The following is a 25,264-nucleotide window of genomic DNA, read 5'->3' on the forward strand; positions in this document are numbered from 1 at the left end:
GCCTGCCTCGTATCGTGTTAGTGACGTAATCTGTGAGATGTGTGAAATATATTTGCCCGGAGGAAGGCAACATTTTTCTGAGGGCTTTCGCAGCTTGATGTACACGAGTGGATGTTTCAGATGTTTATAATGTTTTGCTTCAGACAGTATAGCTGCTCAGTGTGTCTTTTTTATATGTCAAGCCTACCTCCAAAACCACTGAGTCTATCTTCATGAAGCCTGAATTAAACCAAGCTGTATGTGTGGACTTTATTGTGCAAAACGTTTCAGAAGAAATTTACCATATGTGACAAAACTACACCTCTATTTTGAAAGTACTCAACATATATATATCAGTCTGTATCAAACTTAACATTTTTATGTGAATCATATCCAAAGCCTGATGGCTTTATTTTATTATTCAGGTATAGCCTCTGGAGAATAGGTTTGAATCTCTGTCTCAATTACTGTCTCTGTTAGAAGGAGTTTGCACGCTCTGCATGCATGTGCCTGGGTTTTCCTCCAAGTTTTGTAGTGTTCCCATATCCCAAAGAAATTCACATTTGGCCAATACAAGTATGAATGTGCACTTTATAATAAACTGGTGTCCTACCCAAGACTGATTTCTGCCCAGCATCCAAATTAAATCCCTATTTCCCACTTAATCTTAGTCCATGATTCCCTGAGTTAAGTTGTTTTCAATTTAATTACGTGATTGAACAAAAATGTAAATATAAATACTATTAACAATATAGGAGAAGGCAAAATAATTTCTGTGTTTTACAATATGTGAAAATGACTTGTCTCTACTTGATAATGTTGGGTATAGACACTAAATAACTGTCAATATGTTATACTGTTCTTAAGGGTCTTTCAGGAAGTCCTGTGCTTTCAGGATTACTATGACATTAATGAACTTTGCTCATTAGGTAATGGAAGAAGCACAGATGTAGCAGCAGGATTACGGAAGCTGGTTTATACTGGAACATTCGTTCTGATGTAATGGACAAATATTTCAGATAACATTCATGTTACAGCAGTCCAGTAATGGTTAATTTTCTTTATTGGAATTTTTATACAAACACAAAAAAGTTGCAAAATCTTAAAAGGTGTTTTTTTGTTTGTGTACTACTGGTAAAGTAAAGTTTGTTTTTTTCCTTTCCTTTTTTCCCAACTTTTGTCAAAAGGTTGGTTTCCCCTGAGCAGCCCCCAAAAGCCAAGTTTCTTACACTGGGGTCCAAGTTCCGCTATAGTGGTCGGACTCAAGCTCAGACAAGACAAGCAAGCACATTGATTGACAGGCCAGCTCCGTTTTTTGAACGAACATCCAGTAAACGGTTGTCAAGGAGTCTTGATGGAGGTACGTGTTTTTTTTAAGTTGTTGTACTCCATAGCAAGAAATGCTTTTGACATCTTTTCAATAATGTGCTAACATCTTTTCCTAAAAATTAAAAACATATACATAACTATAGCAAATTTTGTCATTGAAAATGCAATGTTTACAAAATCATATGCTCCTCATCCAGTTAGTTAAAATTGATAAATTGGTTTAATTTAAATTAAACATACAGTTAGGTACATAAATATTTGGATAGAGACAACTTTTTTCTAGTTTTGGTTCTATACATTACCACAATGAATTTTAAATGAAACAACTCAGATGCAGTTGAAGTGCAGACTTTCAGCTTTAATTCAGTGGGTTGAACAAAAAGATTGCATAAAAATGTGAAGCAACTAAAGCATTTTTTTAACACAATCTCTTCATTTCAGGGGCTCAAAAGTAATTGGACAATTGACTCAAAGGCTCATTTAAAATTCATTGTGGTAATGTACAGAACCAAAATTAGAAAAAAGTTGTCTCTGTCCAAATATTTATGGACCGAACTGTAACTTTAAAAAATTGCCTTTCCAGGTAAGGTCTTTACATCAAAATTTATAATTTGTGCGTGAATGGATAACTGTGAAACAAACACACAAAATTAAAAATGAAAAAGCATGCGTTTTGTGCATTTTTAACATTTTTTATTCTGTCAAGTAATGTTATTCTGCAATAGGACATACAGGAAATTATGTCCAGCATATGTTTCCTGTTATATTGTTACATAAGCAGTACTTTACAACAAGCAAAGTCTCAACTGCCTGTCGTACTTTTACCATTTAAAACAAATATTAAATCCTCTGCATTTCAAGTACTGCTAATTAGTTCATATTTTACAGTGTGGCTTTCCCAACTTTGATACAATACAGTACTTTGAAATGTATTGATATTTGATGCCATTTTAGATATCACTGATGAGGATGGTGATGTGAGGGATTTATATATATTTGTAAATCAAATGTTTTTATTAAATAAAATACACACTATCAGATTCCTCTTGAGGGAGTGTACTTGTTCAAGAGCCTCTGAAACTCCGTTGCACATTCTGAAGTCAGTAAAATGCAAGTAGAGCAATCTTCTGTAAGCTTCACGTAACTTAAACCAGTGCTTTCCTAACTTTTTCAATGGCGAGTCCCACAGCTCATTCACATTCAAAGTTTTCCTTGACACCCTAACATAATAGACAGGGAGACTACCTAAGTTAATGCTCGAGAGCAAGAGATCCAGTGTGGAAAGTGGAAATGAGTACACTTATTTAAAAGACAAACCAATAAAATGTTTGTACAGAGTTCTCGGGTGTCAAGAAACTATTATTATTACTATTATTGTTATCCATCCATCCATTATTCAACCCGCTATATCTTAACACAGGGTTATGGGGGTCTGCTGGAGCCAGTCCCAGCCAACACAGGGCACAAGGCAGGAACAAATCCCGGGCAGGGCTCCAGCCCACCACAGATTATTATTGTTATTGTCATTATTATTATACTGCAACTACTTTGTATTTACAGATTTCTTTGTTGATTAGATGTAATTAAATAATTTAATGTATTACTTAATAAAACATTGTATGTGCACCAATCTAGTTGAAGAATAAACTGAACACTTTCTGAAAATTAGTATTTTTTAGCAACCATTTAGCAAAGTTTAACGTTACCTTTCAAAGGAATGGCATGTAAATAATGCCTCTTAAGTAAGAATGCAGACTCTCGGAGCAAAAAGCAGAGAAAGGTGCTGTGCATGCACTTTACTGACAGAGCAAGTGTTCATTCAGAAGGAGGAATGACAAAAAAACATATGCAAGCACAATTTTGCCTTAACATGCCAGCGCTAAATCAAATGGGGCATTGAATTCCTCTGGACACTTTTGTTTGAAGGCTATGGTTACTAATTGTGAACAGAAGTACAGCAAGTGAGAAGAGGTGCGGCTGCTGATCCTTGTGGGGAGTAATGGGTGTGTGTGTGTGTGTGTGTGCGTGTGTGTGTGTGTACAGTAAATGACATTGTACTACTTAATCATGACAAATAATCTAAATTATGAAATGTTCCAGACATTGGTAACTACCACATTTTCTGTGTAGTGTACAAGGATTTGTGTAAGTTTAACTGTATTACATGTATATGTACGTACTTGTTCCAGGACAAATTTTTTATTTTTTTTTTTTTCTCGTAATATGTAACATTTTTCTTTTAAACAGTTAGGCAATGATCACTGCTTCCATGATCCTGAACTGGATAAAGCGGATTTGAGAATGTTATGTCATGTAGTAAAATAACAGTCTATTCCTGTCCAAGTGTTGTGTTTTTTTTATTTTCATTTTGTGTTTTTTTAATGACCACTCACAGTACACCACTTCACCTTTCCACGTTCGAAGTCTGAAGGTACTGGAACAAAGGAACTTAAGCAGCTGCAAGGTATGGTTTTGTGTGTAAGCTGGAGATGCTGTGCCTTTGGGCTGTAGCCAAGAGGTCCAGCAAGCCCAGAAGGAACATGCCATTAGCATCAGATAGTGAATAGTCATTACTAGCGTCATTTTGTAGTGTGCGCACATTGTTTGACAATTTTTGGCTCCAGGATAGCAATAAAAAAATAAACGAGAAGTTTTGTGCTGATGGACTTTTGTGCTTTCACTTATTCCCATCAAGCATTCTGCAGTTTTTTAAATATTTTCCACCAACATGCAATTTGAAACCAGTGTTGGTACAATTTATGTATTTTACTGAGTGGCTGGGAATCACCTGGGAAATGTAGGGCAGAAAACAAAACATAACTGGAAAATGGTTGAGCTTTACACTTAACTTGCAAGGTGCCCTTTGAGAATTAACTGGAATGTATAAAGTCTGTCAGTCATGGTGGGGGAGGCAATACTCTCTCCATTTCTCATTCAAGGCTGGCACGGCTTACCCTGCGTGATCAGTGAAAGTGAGCTAATTTAGAAATGTTATTTTATTTATACTTTTACATGAGACATAAATTGGAGATATCTAATGTATCAGTACTGCTAACAAATTGCTGCTGAAAGCATACTGAAGTGAAGTTCATCATTTTGGAGGGGTTTATGAGGAAACCTGAGAGGAATAACAAGTCTGATAGTTGACACATGCAAGGGATTTTTATTGTATCCTGGAGTTAGTCCTTTGTGAACTACGTTTATAACACACCTGGCTTTCATTTCCAGCTGCTGGAATAACTGGCCAACTTTACTTGGCAGAATAAGGTCCAAGGTTTTGACTATAATAAAATATCTCTTTATACAATTTCCATTTGGGGAAACTACTCAGCTAAAGCATGGTGCCCCTGATTAGAATTTTCCCTTTAGATAGTATATATTGTTTATCTTGTTTTTAAAAATATTGTGAATCTTGCTACAAATAAATGTAAAGCATTACTGTAGGAAACAAAATGCTTTATATTGCAATACAGAAAAGACAGATTTTCTCTGCTGAAACCATGCATCGTTTCAACTTGTCTAGCTTTTCTCTTACAGATTAATTGGCTACTTTTATCTTCACCTTTACAAATAAATTGTATAATTATTAAAAACTAACAACAGTCTGAGAGAAGCTTGCAATGCCCAAAATGATTATGTTGCTTGTGGATTTTGAAATCCAGGCAATGGCTTTTTTGAATATATTAAGTATGTCAAAATTGATTTAGTGGCATATTTACTGATTATCTCCTTTTTAAAAAAATGAATTCTTTTTGTAGCACATGCTATATATATCTTGTAAACTTTAACCAGCAGCCATAAGTAAATTTTGCCATTTGTAATTATTACAAAAAATGATTTTTATACTTTATAAAGCCTTGGTGTGCTATAAACCGGCTCATTATGCATTGTTATTGCCTGTATTGCCATTGTGTCATTGTGTTGCCATTGTAAACATTTTGTCTACTAACTTTGTTGTTCATAACTGGCAGATTCTACTTCACCAGCCATATGTCATTTTAGTTATAATGATGTGCTAAGCACTTGGGTTTTCTAAACTGGTTTCCCAGTTAGATTATGCAAAAAAAAAAAATATTTAAAATTGTCCAGCTTTAATAGTTTTAAATGCATCTGTTTTAGAGTTCTGCGTCCCATTTTCTGCTCGGTGCCAGTTAAAAAGACAATGAAAGACCACATTTTTTAATATTTTATTTTTGAAAACCAGAACATTTCAGTAGCACTCAACTAATTGAACATGGAAAAATAACATAGCAAATACATCCATTTACTTTTATCTAAAAACAATAAAAGTAAAAGAAAAATATGCTGCAGAAAACAAATATAACTAAGTGCTTTTCAATATAAAATATTTGTAGCTTTTTTTTTTTTTTGAGTAGTATTCAAGGCTTTGGACCCAAGACTTAAAGCCTTGAGTTTGGGGGTCCAAATCCTGCTTCTGAGACCTTGTGACCATCGGCAAGTCACTTCATCTGCCTGTGCTCCAATTGAAAACAAAAAGTGAAACATAAAATGCCTTGGATAAAGGCATCAGTCAAATAATAATGAAAATAGTAATAGGTCACTGGAGCTGCCACTATACACAGTTTCTCTTGACTAAAACATTCCAGAATTAGATCAATTCTGGCTTTTCCTAGTGACTTAATTTTTGGTTGATGGTCATTGCAAAACAGTTGTACAGGAAATTTCATTCTTTTGGGTTGAAATGGGTAATCACTATGAATAATGTGAAATTAGAGTGTATTTTATTATTATTAGGTGTTTATGGCTTTCATTTTTTTACATCGTTCACTTAAGTAGAGTATTTCTTTGTGTGTTTTTAGTCCGCTGTATGTAGTCCCTCTTAATGTTTGCAGAAGTGAATGTATATGCAAAGCAAAACAGTGCTTGAAGTCATTGCTGTCTCAAGGGTCCACCTTAGATATCAGAGCATTAGATATCAGAGCATGTGCGCTCACAGCCACATGTGAAATCAAAAACCCCTTGGACATTGGCGCACACTCACAACTGCATATAAATCAATTTCCCCTTAAAGATTGGAGTGCATTTGTGACCACAGGTGAAATTGAAGAGCGGAGGGTGATGCCTCTCCTTGCAGCCATATGTGTTATTGAAGAAATTGACGGTGGGGGTGGGGGAAATAGTGTGTACTGTTGCAACACAACGGATAATTAAGCTGAAACCCAGTATGCATCTAAGAACGCTGATAATCAACAGCAAAACCATTGAGCTTTGCATCTTACTTTAGCTTTGGTGAACTTTCTCCTTCCATTTTACAACATGATCACATCTCTTTTTTCCTGTCTAGGACACTGCCCCATTTTCAATTATCCATCCATTCTAGTTACTGGTGCTATTCATGTGCCCTTTAGTCACTTTTCTTGCGTCTTTCGTTTGCATAAAGCATACTGTCAGTGCAGCAAAGAGCATGTTAGTTATCATAATATTCATAAATATTAACAAATAAAAAAATGATCATCAGATAAAAAAAGTGTCTGGTGATTTTCTTTTTTCTATGACATCACCAATTTTCGTTCAAATACATCAAGGCATTTTTGCACATATGGTGAAGTACTACAGCTACTCAAAACATATCTATTGCACCTGATGACCCTTACTCTTTGGGCTGTCTGACCCAATGTCTGTCTTGTATTTCTGGATGGATGAGTAGTAATTTCCTCAAGCTAATTAAGAAAAAAAGTGAAATCTTAGTCGTTGGTAAAAATGAAAATAATGAGGATATTAGAAATTAACACGATCCCTCAGAATTAAAAGACAAGATGGAAGTACAGAATTTAGGTGTAATCATGGACACTGACCCAAACTTTAAATTGGACATTAACCAGATTACAAAGACTGGATTTCATTTATGAAGCATTGCATTATAGTGGCATTGAAAGATGCTGAGAAATTAATTCAGACTATTGTTTTTAGTTCACTAAATTACTGTAATGCACTCCTAACTGGTCTGCCTAAGAAAGACATCACTCACTTGCAATTAGTTTAGAATGCAGCAACAAGACTCCTAGCCAGGAAAAGAAAATCTGAGCACACTTCACCAGTTTTAGTGCTGTTACATTGATTACTTTGAGCGCCTTGGGCTATATTGTTTGTATGAAAATGTGCTATAGAAATAAATGTTGTTAATGGTTTTGAGGTGTTTATTTTTTCTGGTGTGTGTGTGTGTGTGTGTAGTGGGGTATATTGATGAGTAAGTCTGTACAGATTTATTTAAAAAATGAGGGAAACAGATTATCTCATATCTTTCCCACAGAAATAAATCCGAAGCCAAGAAAGTAGCAGAGATAAAAAGTGAAATTACTAAAATAGATGAAGAACACGCCAGACTAAGCGAGACTCTACATAGGAGGAGGCAGGCTCTACATTCAGAAGTAAACCTCTTGACAACTAAAGAAACGGAACAACTAATCTACAAATCCAGACATCATTATTATGAACATGGAGAGAAAGCTAATAAGCTTTTAGCTCAACAAATTCACAAGCAAGAAGTGCAATGCAATCTCGGTAATCACCAACACGAACGGAGATAAAATCATCGAACACAAAAATATAATGCACACTTTCAGAGACTACTATAAATCCCTATATACTACTGAGTTTAAAGAAGACAATACACAATCTAATGCATTTCTGGATACATTACAGATACCACAAATAGACGCTTTTAGTGTGGAGGAACTTGATAAACCTCTGGCGTTATCAGAATTACTAGATGCTATAAAGTCACTCCAAGGCGGGAAAGCAGCAGGCCCTGATGGCTACCCTGCAGAATTTTACAAGAAATTCTCCGCTCAGCTAGCTCCCCTCCTTTTAGCAACATTTACAGAAGCCAGAGATAACCAATCTCTTCCACAAACCTTTCGCCAAGCACTAATCACTGTTTTTCCAAAACAAAATAAGGACTTATTACAATGTGCATCATACAGACCAATTTCACTTCTGAATAACGACGTTAAAATACTCTCTAAAATCATAGCCAGAAGGATGGAGAAAGTGCTCCCCTCGGATTTATTAGGGGCCGGCACTTATCTTCAAATCTTCGACGCCTGTTTAATGTAATATACTCACCAACTAAATCAAACACCCCAGAAATATTATTATCATTGGATGCAGAAAAAGCATTCGACATGATTGAATGGAAATACCTTTTACTACATTGGAGAAGTTTGGGTTTGGCCCAAACATTTGTGCATGGATTAAATTACTGTATACTAACCCAGAAGCTTCAGTTTGCATCAATAACATTTGCTCAGACTACTTTAAACTAGAACGTGGCACTAGACAAGGATGCCCTTGTCACCGCTGCTGTTTGCGATTGCCATTGAACCACTGGCAATACATTGTCGAAATACTGATCAGATAAAGGGGATTAGCAGAGAAGGACTGGAACAGAAAATCTCATTATATGCAGATGACATGGTACTGTATATATCGGACCCAGAAAATTCTGTGCCTGCAGTCTTAGCAGCACTCACAGAATTTCAAAAGATCTCTGGTCTCAGAATTAATCTGAATAAAAGTGTACTCTTTCCAGTGAATTCTCAAGCATATAATATTAGATTAGACACCCTACCTTTTATCATTGCAGAACAGTTTAAATACCTAGGGTAAACATCACAAGTAAACATAAAGCTCTTTATCAACAAAATTTCGCCGTCTGCATGGAAAAAATTAAACAAGACTTGCATAGATGGTCAACCCTTCATCTCACACTAGCTGGAAGAATTAACACTGTTAAGATGAATATTCTTCCTAAGCTCCTTTTTTTATTTCAAAACATCCCAATATACATTAATAAATCATTCTTTAAGCAATTAGATTCAACAATAACCTCATTTATTTGGAATTCAAAACATCCACGCATCAAAAGAGCGACCCTACAAAGACAAAAGGCAGAAGGCGGCATGGCTCTACCTAACTTCCAGTTTTATTACTGGGCAGCAAATATACAGGCGATAAGAACCTGGACACAAATAGAAGAACATACACAGGCTTGGACCACAATAGAAGTAAAATCCTGCAGTACTTCTTTGTATTCCTGCTGTGCTCCAATAAACACACGTTATCGGCAATATACAAATAACCCAATTGTGCTCCACTCACTTAGAATCTGGAACCAATGTAGAAAGCATTTTAAGACGGAGAAGCTTCTATCTGTGGCACCTCTGCAAGAGAACCACCTCTTTCAACCTTCACAAACATATGCAGTTTTAATATCTGGAAAAATTTGGAATTAACTTGCTTAGAGATCTTTATATAGACAACGTCTTTGCATCCTATGAACAATTACATTCCAAATTTAACATTCCAGCTACACATTTCTTTCACTATCTTCAAATCAGGAACTTTGTTAAACAGAACCTTCCAGATTTTCCTCATCTTGCACCCTCATCCATGCTGGAAAAATATTGTTCAATCTCAAGGACTTAGACTCCATCTCTACAATATATAAAATCATTTTACAATCCCTCCCTTTCAAAGATCCAAGAGGACACTGGGAAAAAGATCTCTCAATTAATATATCAGAAGAGGAGTGGAAAGTAGCAATGCAGAGAATTCACTCGAGCTCCATATGCTAAAAGCATACAATTATACAACTCAAAATTATATATCGAGCACATCTGTCTCGACTAAAACTCTCAAAATGTTTCCAGGGCATGATCCAACCTGTGAACGCTGCAAATTAGCTCCAGCCTCACTAGGTCACATGTTCTGGGCCTGCACCAAATTAGCATTATTCTGGACAAAAATTTTTAATTACCTTTCAGATAGCCTTGGACTCACAATCCCTCCTAACCCATTAACAGCTGTGTTTGGGGTTCTTCCAGAGGGGCTCAAAGTGGAGAAAGACAAACTAATTGTGATTGCATTTACTACACTGTTGGCATGAAGACTTATTCTGATAAACTGGAAGAACCCAAACTCTCCTCTTTTAAGTCAGTGGGAAACTGATGTGTTATATTATTTGAAATTGGAAAAAATCAAATACTCAGTTAGAGGATCCGTACAGACGTTTTTCAAAACATGGCAGGATCTAATCAGTAATATTTTAAAATAAGTTCATGAAGCATAGAGAATTTATTAATTTAGGTATGTTTAAAAGCTGTAAAATTTTTATGCCGTTTGGCTTGCTCTCTCTCTCAAGGGTGGGGATCAATCTGTTCTTAACTCTATTTTTCTTTTTGTAAAAACTTGATTGCTTTGTATGAAGTGTAATAAAATTAATTAAAAAAAAAAAAATGAGGGAAACAACCTATTGAGAGAAACATATAGTATATGCTGTATTCTTGTGTCTGATCACATATGATATTGTGACATATTTATTTAGATTTGTAGTACTAACTGTTTCTGCTTTGCATTTATTTGTGGAAACAGAAAAATGTAAAGCTTATTTAAGCAAAGTGTTCCAACAAAATGTGCCATGAAAATCTCTCTTTGTATACATGTGTCCTGGATAAAAGAAATCTACTGATAGTGCAGTCCTCTAGGAACATCTTAAATCACTTCTTCAGAAATAACATCATTACCATTTCGACATGCTCAGTCAGAAGCAAAGATTGCTTTTGTTTAACAAATCTTCGCTGCAAAACAGCATGTAATAACTAAAGTTGGGCTTCTCTCCAGTCTAATAGGAAGCTAGAAACTGAGTGTGCCACTTTGCATTTCTGTCAAAACCTGTTAAATACAATTCAACTGTATTTGTTTTATTCAATGCTCTTATACTTAAGTGCAAGTTGACATTTGAATATGAATATTTTTTCAGAAACAAAGCACTTAATTATTTTCTTGCTGTGGTGGTAAACTGTAGATTGTCTATTAATTTCAGTACTAAATTTTGTTTCTTTGCCAGATCAGTCCAGTGTTTTTAATAGCATTCACTTTAAATTAAAAATTTCAACATTCTTGATTAATTTTATATCATCCTAGATTTTCTGCATTTGCTGTTCATCAAATCGACATTCATCTTGTGTGTTTTAGAAGTGTTTCATTGGCTTTTTATAAAAAATCTGAAAGACAATTATAATTGTAAACGTTTTTCTCCCTGGCAGAGCAGAAGAGGGAGAAATATTAATTTTCTGTTGCTAGTGCACCCTCTTGTGTTGACTGATGCACCAGCATTGAGAGCTTAATCAAATAAGAATATTCTAAAAAAGAATATAAAGAAATTTGCTGTGTACTATATTCACCACATAAGATTTTACTTTATCAGTCCCAAGAATTTATGAAATGCTATATGCTGTAACTTAGCACTCATAGTTTTAAATAATTGTAGTATTGTGTTGTTTACAAGTGCAAATTATTTATCTAAAAACAGAATAGAATAAAAAATGTTATTATTTTTAATGTGTATTTGAGTATTTTATTCTCACTAATTAGTTTACCTATAATATTCTTCAACAAGCAGTGCTGATAAGACCACGTGCATTTAAAGGATAATTTTACTAACATTTCACTGTTATTTTATATGCTTTAACCACATTTTTCCAGTCTTCTGCAGGACACACTTATGCACACACACACATATCAGGGCAATGTTATGGTATTAGTTAAACTAATATACAGTATACACATTTGGGATGGGATGTGTGAGACAATTTGTAATATATAGGAAAAAAATGAAGTACAAATTCAGGGAGAACATACATATTCGACAGACACATGGTCCATCATCTACAGTATGATGCAGCAGTGTCAGTCTCCACAGGTTATGATAATCATCAGTTAGTACCATAATTGGAATAGTGAAATAGCCAAATGAGTCTAGTAAATCAGAAACAGAAACAAGTTGCAATTTTGAATATAGATGATGGAGATCAAGTCATTTGCTTTAATATTCTTTAATTTCACTGTAGCTGTGTAGTTTTATGGATTTAATTTACTTTCCAGTCAAACCCATTTTAAGGTCAGGAACTATTTAGTGCTTGGTGACACTCAAGTGACACCACCCTACATTTGTCAGATTATATAAGTTACAATTTTCAAAGTGGGAACTCAGTTCTCAAATAATAATGAAGCTTTTGCAGAAAAGGCAGAGACGTAATATCTGTATCCATTTGAAACAGTCTATGTGATAAGAGGGAAACCTCATGGTCACCCTCTACACTCTAAACAATACATAGCAGGCAAAAGGTTAACAAAATTGACACCTTTTAACTAGACTATTTTATATTTCATTAGGCATACACAAAAGAGAATAAATTGCATCACAAAATAATACAAATTAATACAACCTGGTGTCTGATTGGTGACTAAACACTTCATGAGAAGGGCTTATCTACTTATACACCACTCCAGTACCAAATAACACCCCTGTTATTTTTCTGGTCTCTTAAACTCGGTCTCTGTCTTTATCCTTCCCTATTTTATTTTGCCTGTCCATCTCCCGACTGTTAAGTATTTGTCCCCTTTTCCTTGTGATTCAAAATTCCTCAGAAGGCAGCCTTATACTGCCTTCCTGGGTCACATCTGGCCAGCCTCAGCATTCTGTCCAGTCTCAGTGGCAGTCTGTGATTTGTTTTATGGACTCTAGACTAGAACAGACTGCAGCAGATCCTTTCATTACTCTTTAAGTGCCAGGTCTGCACTATGATATCTCTAAAGGACACCACAGCTCTATATCTTACCTTTCTAGGAATAGACATTCTTTTGTGACAAGGAATTGCTGCCATTTCTGTTTTTTCATCCTTGATGTTACTCTGTGTTCCCTTAGAAGAGGGACACACAGTACACATTTAGGTGCTGACCATAATACAGACATACACACAATCGCACCATTGTTGTCAATTTGACACCCTAAGCCATCAGATACCAACAGAGTGTCCAAACTGACCATTCAGAAAGATTCATTTCTACTGAAAGAACAGAGGATTGTAGGTTTACTTTCTCAATGAAGTAAAGGAGGATTGCTTAATGGAGTTTTAAAATAGAGTACTGCTACTGTATCAATTTGCTTGTTAAATGTTCTTAATTGACCCCAAAATAAAGGTATCACAAAAACAATTTTCTACCATGTTTTATTAAATTTCACAGGTTATATCAACTGTTACCTGTTATATCAGTTTCATTTAAAAAGAAGGTATTTTTCTAGATATAAAAATGAAGCTTGGATCCATAATTTTTGGGCTTACATTTGCAACTTTGTACTGCTGTAATTGTATCACAGACTATAATGCACATACCCAGTTAATGTTTTAAGAAGTGTCTTCAAATCAGACAGTTTAATTTGATAGTAGTAAAAAATTAAAACAAACAAGAAAGGTAGACTGAAAAAATGAAATTCTGTAGAGAATGCTAATAATTTATTCAGCAACCTTATGTTTGAAGTAATACTGATTTGAATTAGTTACATTTTTCTCAGCTTAAGAACTTTTTAATGTAGTCAGCAACCTACGTAATTTTTTCCGATAATCTGAATTCCTGCTCGTATTGAACCTGATTGGATTTCTCCTGTCCATTTTGTTCAGTGTTGAGCTTGATGTCCAATGAGAAGACTAGTGAAGAAAATAATATAGTAGGATATATATACGGTACAGCGTAAAGCACAAATTTAATTACATCTACATGTACTCCAGCAGTGGCAGGAAGCTGCTTAGAACTTTCTCAGTCTGTTATTGAAATTGAGAGGTACATTTTTTATTATTTTAATATTCTTTTATAGTTAGATGTACTTTGTGTCCTCTTTTTAGAACAGTGCATTAGTATTGATTAATAAAGTATCTATCTATCTATCTATCTATCTATCTATCTATCTATCTATCTATCTATCTATCTATCTATCTTCAAATGCTACTATTCCTACTGTTTATTTTTATAAGGTACATTAAAAAGATAAATTTGACTGAGGTGAATTCATGTTTTCTTTGTTCTTTTTTATTTTCTATAATAATTTTTGAATGCTATAGTAATGAAAATCCCAGTTACATTAATGGCTTATGAAATTAACACTTGCAACACTGATTTAATTTAACACATAATTGCTGTTGAAGTTGTGGCCTTTGAAAAAATGGTGTTATGTTTTAAACATTTAAGTTCAATGTATGCAATTATATTTTTATTTCCTAACTTATGCAACTTTACATGGTTTTATATTGCAGAACATTTTTTCTGTGGCATACATGGGCATGTGAGGCACTGATAGCACCAGCAGATGGTACTGTTTTGTAAAAAGTTAAATAAGTGGTAAACTTGTAATAATTTAATATACAACATAATTAAATTTTTCTAGTTTTCTATGAGGTGATCATTGCAGTATTTTGTGCTGTAAAAGATTTCTTTTCAGAAGATAAACAAATGAGTTTTTACTTGATTTCATTAGCCAGTTTCAAAGTAGCTTGGGCAGGCCATTGGACTCTGCTGCATTCTTAATATATGTTTGCTCTTCTGGGCACACTAGCAGCCTGAACTTTTCAATTTCACCTTAGGGTTTCAAGGCCTAGAGGACTTTTAAACAATCTATTGTTTTTTTTTTGGTTTTTTTTTGTGACGCAATTTAAAGGGTGCATGAACTTGAATATCTTGCTGTGTTGCAGTAGTCATCATACTATCATAAGTCACATTGATTACTTATGTACAATATGACAAATTAGAAATATATGAATATTCGTTTGCATTTCTGTTGTCAGTATTGAGCATTTGATGTTGCAATATCTTTTTAATACTGTGACTTAGGGGTTATACTATAGACAAAATATGATATTGATAGATTTTCATTTTATGTGTGTGTGTGTTTTTTTATAACAAGTTCTGATCACTATTGGTGCTGGTAACCTAATGCATTCCCTCTCCCTCGTGTGAGGTTGAATCTGCCTTGTGAAAGGTTTCTTGAAGGCTGCGTCCTTCCTCAACTGCCATCCAACATTACTGGCATCACTCCAGTCTTCCATGGGTTCTCCAATGATTTCATTTATGTCCTTCCCCTTCCTGCACATATATGCTGCTGCCTCCACTTCATAATGCTCACTTGATATCACAGGCAGCACCATCTGCACTCACGTTAAATAAAGTCCAATGGATTTAAGCACAGGAATGGGTCTTATGAGTTCTGCCCCTAGCGCTTGATTGAGTGCGTGATATCTTTCTCTGCCAGGTCCACATTACCCAACTAGAATTTTCATTCTAAAAATGCCACTTCTGGCATTGTCTCTTATTCCACAATAAAAATACCTCAAAAATACTGAAAAACAATTGAGTAAGACTGAAGTGCATGTTTTTTTTCCTAGTGACATTCTTCATTGTAATAAAACAATTATGAAATTAATACTGTAAACCCTTAAACCTTTTTTTCCTTACAAGAAAGAAAAATTATCTATTTACAAACAAATTTTAACTTTAAATATTGAAATATGTGCACACATAATAAAGGAATTTGGCAAACTATTTCTGAATTCAGGTGCAAATAACATTTATTAAATAATGAAAGTAAACACTAGTATACACAATCATGTTGTCATTAAACATGTATGACATTTTACAAAAGATTTAAGGATCAACTGTCATTTTAAGACAACATACAGAGAGTGTAATAAGCCACCAAGACATGTAATTGAAGCAGAATCTGGGTTGGATGTTGGGACAGCTCAGCTACTAGCTAAACAAACTGGCTTAGTTGACTGAATGATCTCCTCTTGTTTGTCAAATTTCTTATGTTCTTATATTCTATGTTCTTGAATTTATTATATAAATGAAAGTGCACTGTGTTCTTTCTCGTTTCCGTACTTTACTTACATAGTCATAAATGTATAGTTTAATCTTTATTTAATCACTTAGTAACCAGTTATCACAAAGATACCCTCTGTGCAAGACTGCACTGTGAATAAAGTGGCAAACACCTTGTTTAAAAGCCACATTCTTAGAAACACCACCTTTTCTCAACTAAATTTTTAGATTTTACCTCCGAAAGAACAATCAACACATAAAACCCAAGTACCTTCTCCAATGCATACTTAACTGCAGTTACTATATTTTATCTTGTTAATTATTTTAAAAAAATGTATATTTATTAATACCTATGAAAATGCTAAAGTAAGTATTCATTATAAAAATTATTATTTAATACTGTCTTTTGTTAAGAACTATCCTTAAAATATTCAACAGTTATTCTGAAATTTCAGTTGACTGATTTCCTTTTGAAGTTTACTTTTAATTACCAGACAGAGAGAGAACTGTTAGTGTGATATTGTGTGTATGTTTTTAATGTCAGAAATAAAATTTGACTGTCTTATAATTTATGAAAGACTTCGTAAATGTTCAAATCTAATTGGTCTTTTTCATGTCCCTAATTTATAGTATGCATTGTCACAAATACCGGACTGCATTTGGCATGTATGTAATATATGAAATGTGGTTGTAAACCACAAAATGGCATGTAACAATAAAAAAGGAAAGAAAAAATAGCACTGCTTAAACAATTCTGCTTTTGAATGCTATAGGAAGGAGGTGAGCAAATTGGATTGGATTATCATCTGATAATTCAGAGAATATATTGCACTAATTTAAGTGAAGTAATAATATATAGTTTTCAGTGATTTGTACATTAATGAAGGTACCTAATAGTGTGACAGCCTGCACTGTGTGCAGAAGTTGTCTGTTAAAATTATCAATGTTATTAATAATACTTGGAAATATAAAAAAAATATACGTATGTGTCTGCATTTTCAAATTATTATTCTTTGCCAAATCTTTACCATTTTAAGCGTACCCCAGTTTTTCTGTCACAGTATACTCAAAATTAAATGGATATGGAAGTCCTGTGCCACAATGCTGCAATGTTTAGACATATTTGCTAGCATGTCTCGGACAATGAGAGAACATGAGCCCACGGTCAGATATAAAGGGTTAACAGTTTATTGATCAGTATATTATCATAAAGTAATGAAGGTATAGTAAAAAAAATTTGCACAAGTACAAAAGCACATACTGGGCAATACCAGCAGCAAAAGGGTTAGCAAAACTTTTAATTATGTAATCAATAGCAGAAATCAAAAATGCAATATATTCAAAGAAAAAAAATGGAGAAAACAAGAATCAACTTGGCTATGCCCTCTGTTATCTTTTAAGAGTTTCCTTAACTACTAAAATGACCTGATCTTAAATGAGCATTTGGTAAAAGCTGAGTAGGTGCCAACACCTCATGGTGGATTATGCAAAGCATCTTAATGGCCATAATACAGAAAGTTTTAACAATTAATCTCTGCTTAACATCAAAATACTGAATAAAATTGATGTTAATAATTGTCATGTGTCATAATTGTGTTCTAGATAATGTATTCCTAAAATCATGAATAACCCCTCATTCGTAGTATATCAGTAGATTAACTGTCCTTTTCTCATTGTTTGTGCTTTGTTGCTGCTAACAGTATAGCTATCTTGTGACTCATGGTGTACACTTCTTTAAGCCTTTTGTCCTCATTTCTCAGACTTCCTCTCCTGGTGTTGTTTCCACAGCTCCTGCAGTAAGTGCCACTGAGCAGATTCTCCAGCAAGACTTCTCAGCCCCTGCTGTCTCTGATTTGGAAGTTGGTTTCAAAGATAAAGAAGATGGAAAGGAACCAGGATCACCATATAAACCCACACTTTCACCAGAGTCAAAGGTACAGTATTACAATTTACTATGATTATGCTATGTCACAAATGGAGAAAGTTATAGTATTTTTTTAAATAAATCTTATCAGTTGACTCGTTAATAGAAAAATAATGCATTTTATTGTGAATAATTTCTTGTACAGTAAGAATTTGAAATATGCAAAGAAAAGGAGAATATATTGTAAAAAAAAATGTGTCAAAAGGAAATAAGGTTTGTACATAGAATTTATTCATTTGGCAGGTTTTAATGATTGCTGTATGTGTGCAGTGTATGCAGAAAATGGAAAGAATTGCTGCAGATGGACTTATAAACATTGTAGCTAGTGCCAGACACACTGGGAGAGATGCATCAACAACAGTAACATAACACTGTTGGGTTTTCACACATGACTGAGTCATAGGTGGAGAACTGGCCACCATCCAAAAGTATGTACGTAGCGATCAGTAACAAGCAGTCCAGCTAATAGGGGCCAGCCAATTTATGTATAATATAAGACAAGCCAAAGACAGGTAGGTTCTGTTGCAGTAGATTAAGCGGACATTGATGGTTCATTGTTGATTGTCATAGTCTAACAGGGCAATAAGTAAGCAATATTTTATTTGTATAGCACTCTAAACAATATGTTTAATTTAAATTGCAAACATGAAGTAACTGAGTGATGCACAAGTTAATGCTCAAAACAAAACAAAGGATTGTAACTAGTAAAAGTTTTCTTTTTCTAGATCAATCAAATTCATATATTATGAATATATATATATTTATCATGTATTATTTACACTCTTTTAGTTCCACATCAGGTCCAAAATCAGATGTTTAAATGAAAACTAAGGGGTCATTAAAGCCAAAAGAGAAGCCAGAATTGCAGTTATAATTTCAGAGCCAGGAATATGTAGTAAATTTAAACAGTTCCCTTATTAATTGGCTAGTAACAGGGACAAGACAGGTGCCACCTTCATCTAGAACATCAACTAAACAAAACAAAAACAAAACTAAATGGGCTTCAATTGCTGATACTCCACAAATAAAAACCAAACGAAAGATAGCTGCCCTTTAAAATGAGGATTGTTGGCTATGCTGATAATACAGAACCAAAATATTTAGAGGTTATTGAGGCCACCTTGGAAGACAAAAAACTGAACATAAATAAAGGTTGATTTCCCCTTTGGTGAATGGCTAGGTCGATAAAAACAAGACAACTGTCCCAGCTTCTCAGAAGTAGCTAAGACATGTAGGCTTAGGAGAACAGGACAACATCCATTCATGTAGTTGTGGTCAGCTTAATGATACAGCAAGCACCCAGCATGAAACAGTTGACTTAACAGGTTAGGGCAGCTGCTGAAGAGTAAGAAGTAACAGGTGTCTTGAAAAAGAACAGCCACGGATGCGTTTGACATTTAAAAACAGTATTTTTCTCCCAAAATCAAATCAGGCTGCTCTCATACCTGTGCTCCTCACAGGGCACACGTGTGAACACACCACACCCTCCCAGGAATTAATGAGGGTCCTGAGTTGGTTTGTCTTGTGGTGGGTGTGGCAATGCGCTGTATCAGCGCATGCTTTTCACCTCTCCCCCTTCTCTCTGTCTGACACGCTCACTCAAAACGTGTCTTTGCGATCAGGCTAGCACACCCAGCTGTCCTCTGAGTGAGGTGCTCTTGCACCCGATTAGAGCCTGCACTTTTGCGAGGTGTAATCATTTATGTAAAATCTTCGCAGCACACAGACTATTTATCACAGTATTCAGCATTTCCTAAAGATGTTCATATTAGGTTAATTAGTGACTCTAAATTAGCCCTCTGCATCCATGAGTGAGGCTTGAAATGGTTCTTCCTTTGCAGTGCAGCGGGTACAGACTCAGGTCCACTTCAAACTTGAATTGAATTAAGTCTGAAAGAGTGTATTATTTATGCTATGTTGAATGTTATGTCAAATATTTTACATTTTTTTTTTATCTGTCTATACTTGAAATATATGATTTACACATTTAACTTTTAATGTATGCTAAACTATCAGGATCCACAAGTTACTTTTTAATACTCTTGCTGTTATTTTTTGCCAGCCCTTTGTGTACTTTTGTTGGTATTGTTGTCAGTGACATTGAAATCATAGTGGATTGCACATTTTTACACTGGCATGTGATAATATAAGCACTGTGTTGTGTGTCAAGTCAGCATTTTATTTAATGCAAGAGGAGACTCTGTCGAATGCAAGATAGGTTTATGAACAAAAACAAGAAAACATGTAGTTAGTAAATACAGAAGTTACAAACAAAACATAATATGAAACCTAGAAGGAAAAAAGACCTATAAAACAAAAATGTAAATTTTCTTCTGATTGTTTTTTTAAGGAAAAATTCTGAAAAAATTAAAGGTTACGTCATTTATCATCAAAATTAGGGTTTCAAAGAACCACAAGTTTTACCTTTTTGACATGTTCACAACCTTGATCTTGATTCCATTCTATTATCTGGTTAATCTGGGTTTGGTCTGGTTTTGGCCTTGCTTTGAATTTTTGACTAGTAAAAGTTTTGTTTAGGGAGCACAGTGCTTAAATTCTGCCACTCAGATGTTTTAAGGCACCTAGTGACCAGAAAAGTGGCCTCAGCAAAGCAAATTGATTCTCTTAGGTCTAACCTGAGAGAAACCATGACACACTGGTTAGGGCACTGTTGACTCACAACTCCAGGGGTATGGGTTCACCTTTGACCTTATCATTTTCATTTTTGGGTTGTGTGTGGTTGTAGTTTGGTCAAGTAAAGTAAAAGTAAACATAAGAGCTGAATTTTCCAAATGCTCACATTTTTTCAAATTATTTTTGCTGTGTCCAGTGAGACATCAATTGGAAAACTGTGTAAAAGAACAAGTTACACTCCTTTCTCTGAATCATTGTAGTAGGCTTTCCATAAGTCCATGTACTACATCTGCTTACTCCAATTTTATGCATGTAGAAGTTTTCATTTTTAAATAACATTTTTCTATATCCCTGTCCATGGGGGTATTAAAGTTCTAGCTACTTGAACTTTTTTGTAGTTTTTTTTTTACTGTTACTGTCGTCTCTCTAGAGCATACAGCTTTTCAAATGGTTTAAGGTCCTTATTTTATTTACAGTGTCAATTCAGTATCTTCTCCTCATTTTCAGAATACATGTTACCAGGTTACATGTAGTACCTTAATTCATCATACAGTATCATGGGTTGCTTCGCATTCATATTTATCCTCTTTTACAACCAGCAACACAGTTTAAATATAAAGATGCATGCTATTTACGTACACCCACAAATTGCATACATTAACCAGGTCTTTTCAGATGACTTTTTTCTTCTCTGCACAAACTAGAAATCCCAGTATAGAAACCTTTAGGTATCATACTTATCTTTGTAATTGTAGAACAGTTTTGTAGATTTTACTTATTTTAATTTTATAATGAAAGTTTTGGTGAATTTTATCAGAATTCTTTTATATCAATAAAATAACTGTTGGATTTATGCTTATGTATGCTTGCCTTATCTGAAGAATCTATAGTAAAATGGGAAATAAATGATATTAAAGCTGATTTATGGTGATATCCAGCCAACACTTTGGCTAGTTACTGTAAATAAATTAGTCAATGTGTTTGCTTGGGTCTAGTGATGTTTTAAATCTTGTGATGTTGAACATGATATCAGTACAGTGGTAATATAAAATTCAGTATGTTTATTTTACCTGTTGTTTGTACAGCACTAATATTATTTAATATTTTATGTATAGCTGATAAGGCTTCAGTGCAGAGTTCCTTTGGCAAGGACAACAGAACAAATGGAAACCTTTTACAGTACACTGTGAATTTTTTATTTATATATGAGTACAAGGGTTTTTTTACACTATGTTGATATAACACAATATGTAACATCATGAAATCCATTCAGAGGCTGAAAAATTTCCTCTTTATGGACCGCCCACCTCCTTGCCCTTGGTACTTGGTTCAGAATGGCTCAGTAGACATTGATCATGTTAAGCACTGCTGCTTTCACTGTGCAACAAAAGCTATAATGCCCTAAATACGGAGTCCATATTCTTGACCATTTATGTTGATATTAGTAATCATAGTCCCTTGTCAAGCATACAGAGCGTCTTACATGTACTATATTTATCACCCTTCACTTCCCTGTTACTACTATATTCATGTGCCTTGTTCCTTTTAGTAAAATTTCTTAGTGTTGTCTGTTTCCATGGTTTGGAACTTTGCTGCACTCCTGATTTGCTTCACAGACTAACTGATATTTCTTTTCCCCCCTCTTGTTTCTGTGCACTTTTTTCATTATTTTTCACATACATTTTTATTTACTTTGCAACTTCTCTGGCATGGGTGGGAAAAATATTTGGTTTCTAGTCACATTGCATATGTCCCCTGTCACCTGCTTGCTCCATGTCATCCCAATTCCATCTCCTGGAAACTGTACTAGAGTTGGATGTCTTTTCTGACATTTCAGAGGATGATCCATTGACCACTGATGACCTAGATGAAGACTATTCTGACAATTTGTCCAATACTGGCCAAATATCTCTTCAAGCAAATGCACAATTAGAGCATGAAAACCTCATTAGCAGTTTTCAAAAAACCTTCACCACTCACCTCCCAACTCCAGTCACAAAACCTTGTTTTGATGTCACTGAGGAAGCCTTTAGCCCAGTGCAGATAAAATCTGAATTATACTTTTCATTTCTGAGTTTTTGTAAATGTTTTAAGTTTCCATCTTTGCTTGATGAAGATGGCTATATCTGTTTTCCCAGTCTGCCACACGACTGTGCCTCATTTTTGCCCTCTGGCCTTCGGCGTTATATCCCTATCTCCTCACCCTCTCTCATTCCATCTTTCTTCCTCATTTTCGCTCTGCTTCTGTCTGCTTCTCAATCTGTTCCCTTCTCCCTGACTTTGTCCCTTCCTCTTGCGCTGTCTCTCTGCTACCTGGAGCCCAAGTCAACCTTACTGTGTGCCTCTTGTGACTTTGACCTGATGGACAAACCACAGGCAGAGGAGGTGTGTAACCCTGTTGTTTAACTCCCCTTTTTACTCATGTGTTGTATGAACTTATTTCTTGTTTATCATTTATAATATTTATAATATTATATGTGAAATACAAACATAACATGTAATACAAGCAGAATGAGCAAAGAGAACCACATTTCAATAACCTTATTTGAGCTTTTGTGTCACCAAACACTGACACATTTTTTGTCATTTATTACAATAAATACGTTCTTTAGTTTTTTTCCCAGTGCAGTCGTAGGAGGCCACTATGGTAGCTGCTTTTAGTAGCAACCACTGTGGTAAGCAGAGGCAATTTTTTTAATTCTTTTTTGATTAAGCATATCAAGTGCACTTCATTATGTGTTTTCTTTTTGGCATATTTTAACATATACATATTGTTTCATAGGTAACACAGTGTTAAGCTGATCAGCAGTTGACACTCTAGGAGGCTGGTTTTAAATTCCTGCCCAGTCATTATCTGTGCACATTCTTACTGCATCTTTAGTTTTATTAGTGGTCCACTTTCCTCCCATATTGCAGAAACATGCATGTTAGCTTGCTAAGCAACTAAATTGTCCCAGACTGAGTACAGGAGCTATTTATGTGTGTTGGTGAATATACTGTGTGTTGAATTGGCACCCTCTCCTCAGTTAGATCCTGCCATATATTGGTATTTGTAGATTCTCTTTTTCATGAAAATATTTTAATTTGTTCTCCAGGTAAAATAGTTTCCATTAAACATGAAAAAGCTAACCAGGAGGGGACAAATTACAATTTATTATAGTCAGGAACACCAAAGCTTTTTTTACGAACCACATGCACATCCTAAAATAAAATAATGTTCTTATTAAATTAGATGATGAGTTAGTTGTCCAAATTTCCCTGTAATTCCACAATAGTTTTATAGCAAAAATAGCCATAGTGGTTCCCACAGCCAGTTTTACCGTTTCTTGTTTTGTGACATTCCATAGCTGCATACATTAGGCATTTTTGTATTTCTTTGTAACACTAAAGGGTAGAGTGACACACAACAAAGACTGAAGGAGCAAATAATTCTGTGTTTCGTTTCTTTTAAGTTTAGTAATGGAGTCCGTAATACCTATTCTTTTGGAACATGTCGCAACCAGTAAACAAATTCAAAAACAGCTGGCTATTGTGTCAGGCAACATTGCTCCCTTTAGTTTTGCTGCCATGCTGCAGAATTAAGTTTTACAATTTTTGCTTTATCACATTATAAGCAATTCTGTGTATGAAACCTCCCATTCTCCATTTCATCTTTATTTTCCCCCTCCAAATGCTGCTTGAATCATTTTTGCAATATGTAGGTGGAGAACAAGAACAATGATGATCCACAGACTGCAAGCAATGAGAAGGAAGCAGCTGAGGTCCGTGAAGAGTTTGGCCACCTTGTGGTTACACATTTTCTTCTTGTACATTGCTTTGTGTTTCTCAGGATCGCATTGTTCGTCCGTGATTTATACTAACTTGTTTTTTCTCTTCTTGGTTTGCTGGGTAATTCAACAGATTGAAAATGAAGACAAAGAAACAGAGGAGCAGAAGGTTGACACTTTGTTTGTTGTGCAAATAGGTGTTGGCATTCTTGCTACATTCATGTGTCTGGGTGCTATCATATTGTTGCTTCCTTTCTTTTATTTATGTGTTTTTAAGTCAGAATATATGGGCATAAAATGCATCATAGTTTCCCAAATGAGAGCTATTTTATTTAAAAAAATTATCAGAAATTTCTTCACCTCTTTAAAACTGCCATTACAAAACCCTCAGTTACCTGTGTTTCTAAAAGACAGTTTTAAAGAAGAATTACAGATATTGTGTCCTTATTCTGGTTACAAGTTAAAGGAATATTTTGCACCAACTTTCAGATTTATTTTTTTTTTTACCATGAAGAAAATAGACTGTGTTCATCACTCTACCATTCAAAAACCGATCCACAAAATATGCAGAAAAGAAGAGGGAAAAAGTAGCTACTCTGAAATCTGAAGTGTTTTGCCCATAGACATTTCTATTTCTTACAAAATTGAAAGGAGTCACTAGTTTTGGTTAAAATAATTGTTGATGAACAGAAGATTCAGTTAGGATGCTAATGCTATACAGTATATTTTATACATGGAATACGCCAGCCATTTTTGCCCATATATATTTGACTGATGGTATTGTTTTTCTTATTGGTTTGATTTTCAGGGCTTTTTTCCTGATCTTTGTGGCTGTGGTATTTTGTTCATTCTTTTTAGCAAATGTCTTGTTTCATTTGATTCCACAGAGCAAATCTTTGAGAGTAGATGGGGAAAATATATATGTCAGACATAGCAATTTAATGTTGGAGGTTGGTAT

General features: G+C 34.7%; 1 protein-coding gene across 17 annotated transcripts in view; it reads left to right on the forward strand.

Moving 5' to 3' along the window:
* epb41l2 (erythrocyte membrane protein band 4.1 like 2) overlaps positions 1 to 25,264 on the forward strand; it is a 336,181-nt gene that overhangs the window by 276,634 nt on the left and 34,283 nt on the right. For 7 of the 17 annotated variants that reach the window (XM_039747445.1, XM_039747453.1, XM_039747452.1 and 4 more), the window contains 6 exons: positions 1,167 to 1,339; positions 3,704 to 3,772; positions 17,770 to 17,915; positions 22,277 to 22,924; positions 24,241 to 24,300; positions 24,440 to 24,475. In XM_039747445.1, coding sequence (XP_039603379.1) covers positions 1,167 to 1,339; positions 3,704 to 3,772; positions 17,770 to 17,915; positions 22,277 to 22,924; positions 24,241 to 24,300; positions 24,440 to 24,475 — 1,132 coding nt within the window. Of the gene's footprint in view, positions 1 to 1,166; positions 1,340 to 3,703; positions 3,773 to 17,769; positions 17,916 to 22,276; positions 22,925 to 24,240; positions 24,301 to 24,439; positions 24,476 to 25,193; positions 25,257 to 25,264 lie in introns of all 17 variants that reach the window. The other 10 variants (XM_039747459.1, XM_039747457.1, XM_039747460.1 and 7 more) reach the window with 6 other exon arrangements.

Source organism: Polypterus senegalus, chromosome 3 (assembly GCF_016835505.1).
Source record: "Polypterus senegalus isolate Bchr_013 chromosome 3, ASM1683550v1, whole genome shotgun sequence".
In the NCBI taxonomy this organism is placed as follows: Eukaryota; Metazoa; Chordata; class Cladistia; order Polypteriformes; family Polypteridae; genus Polypterus; species Polypterus senegalus.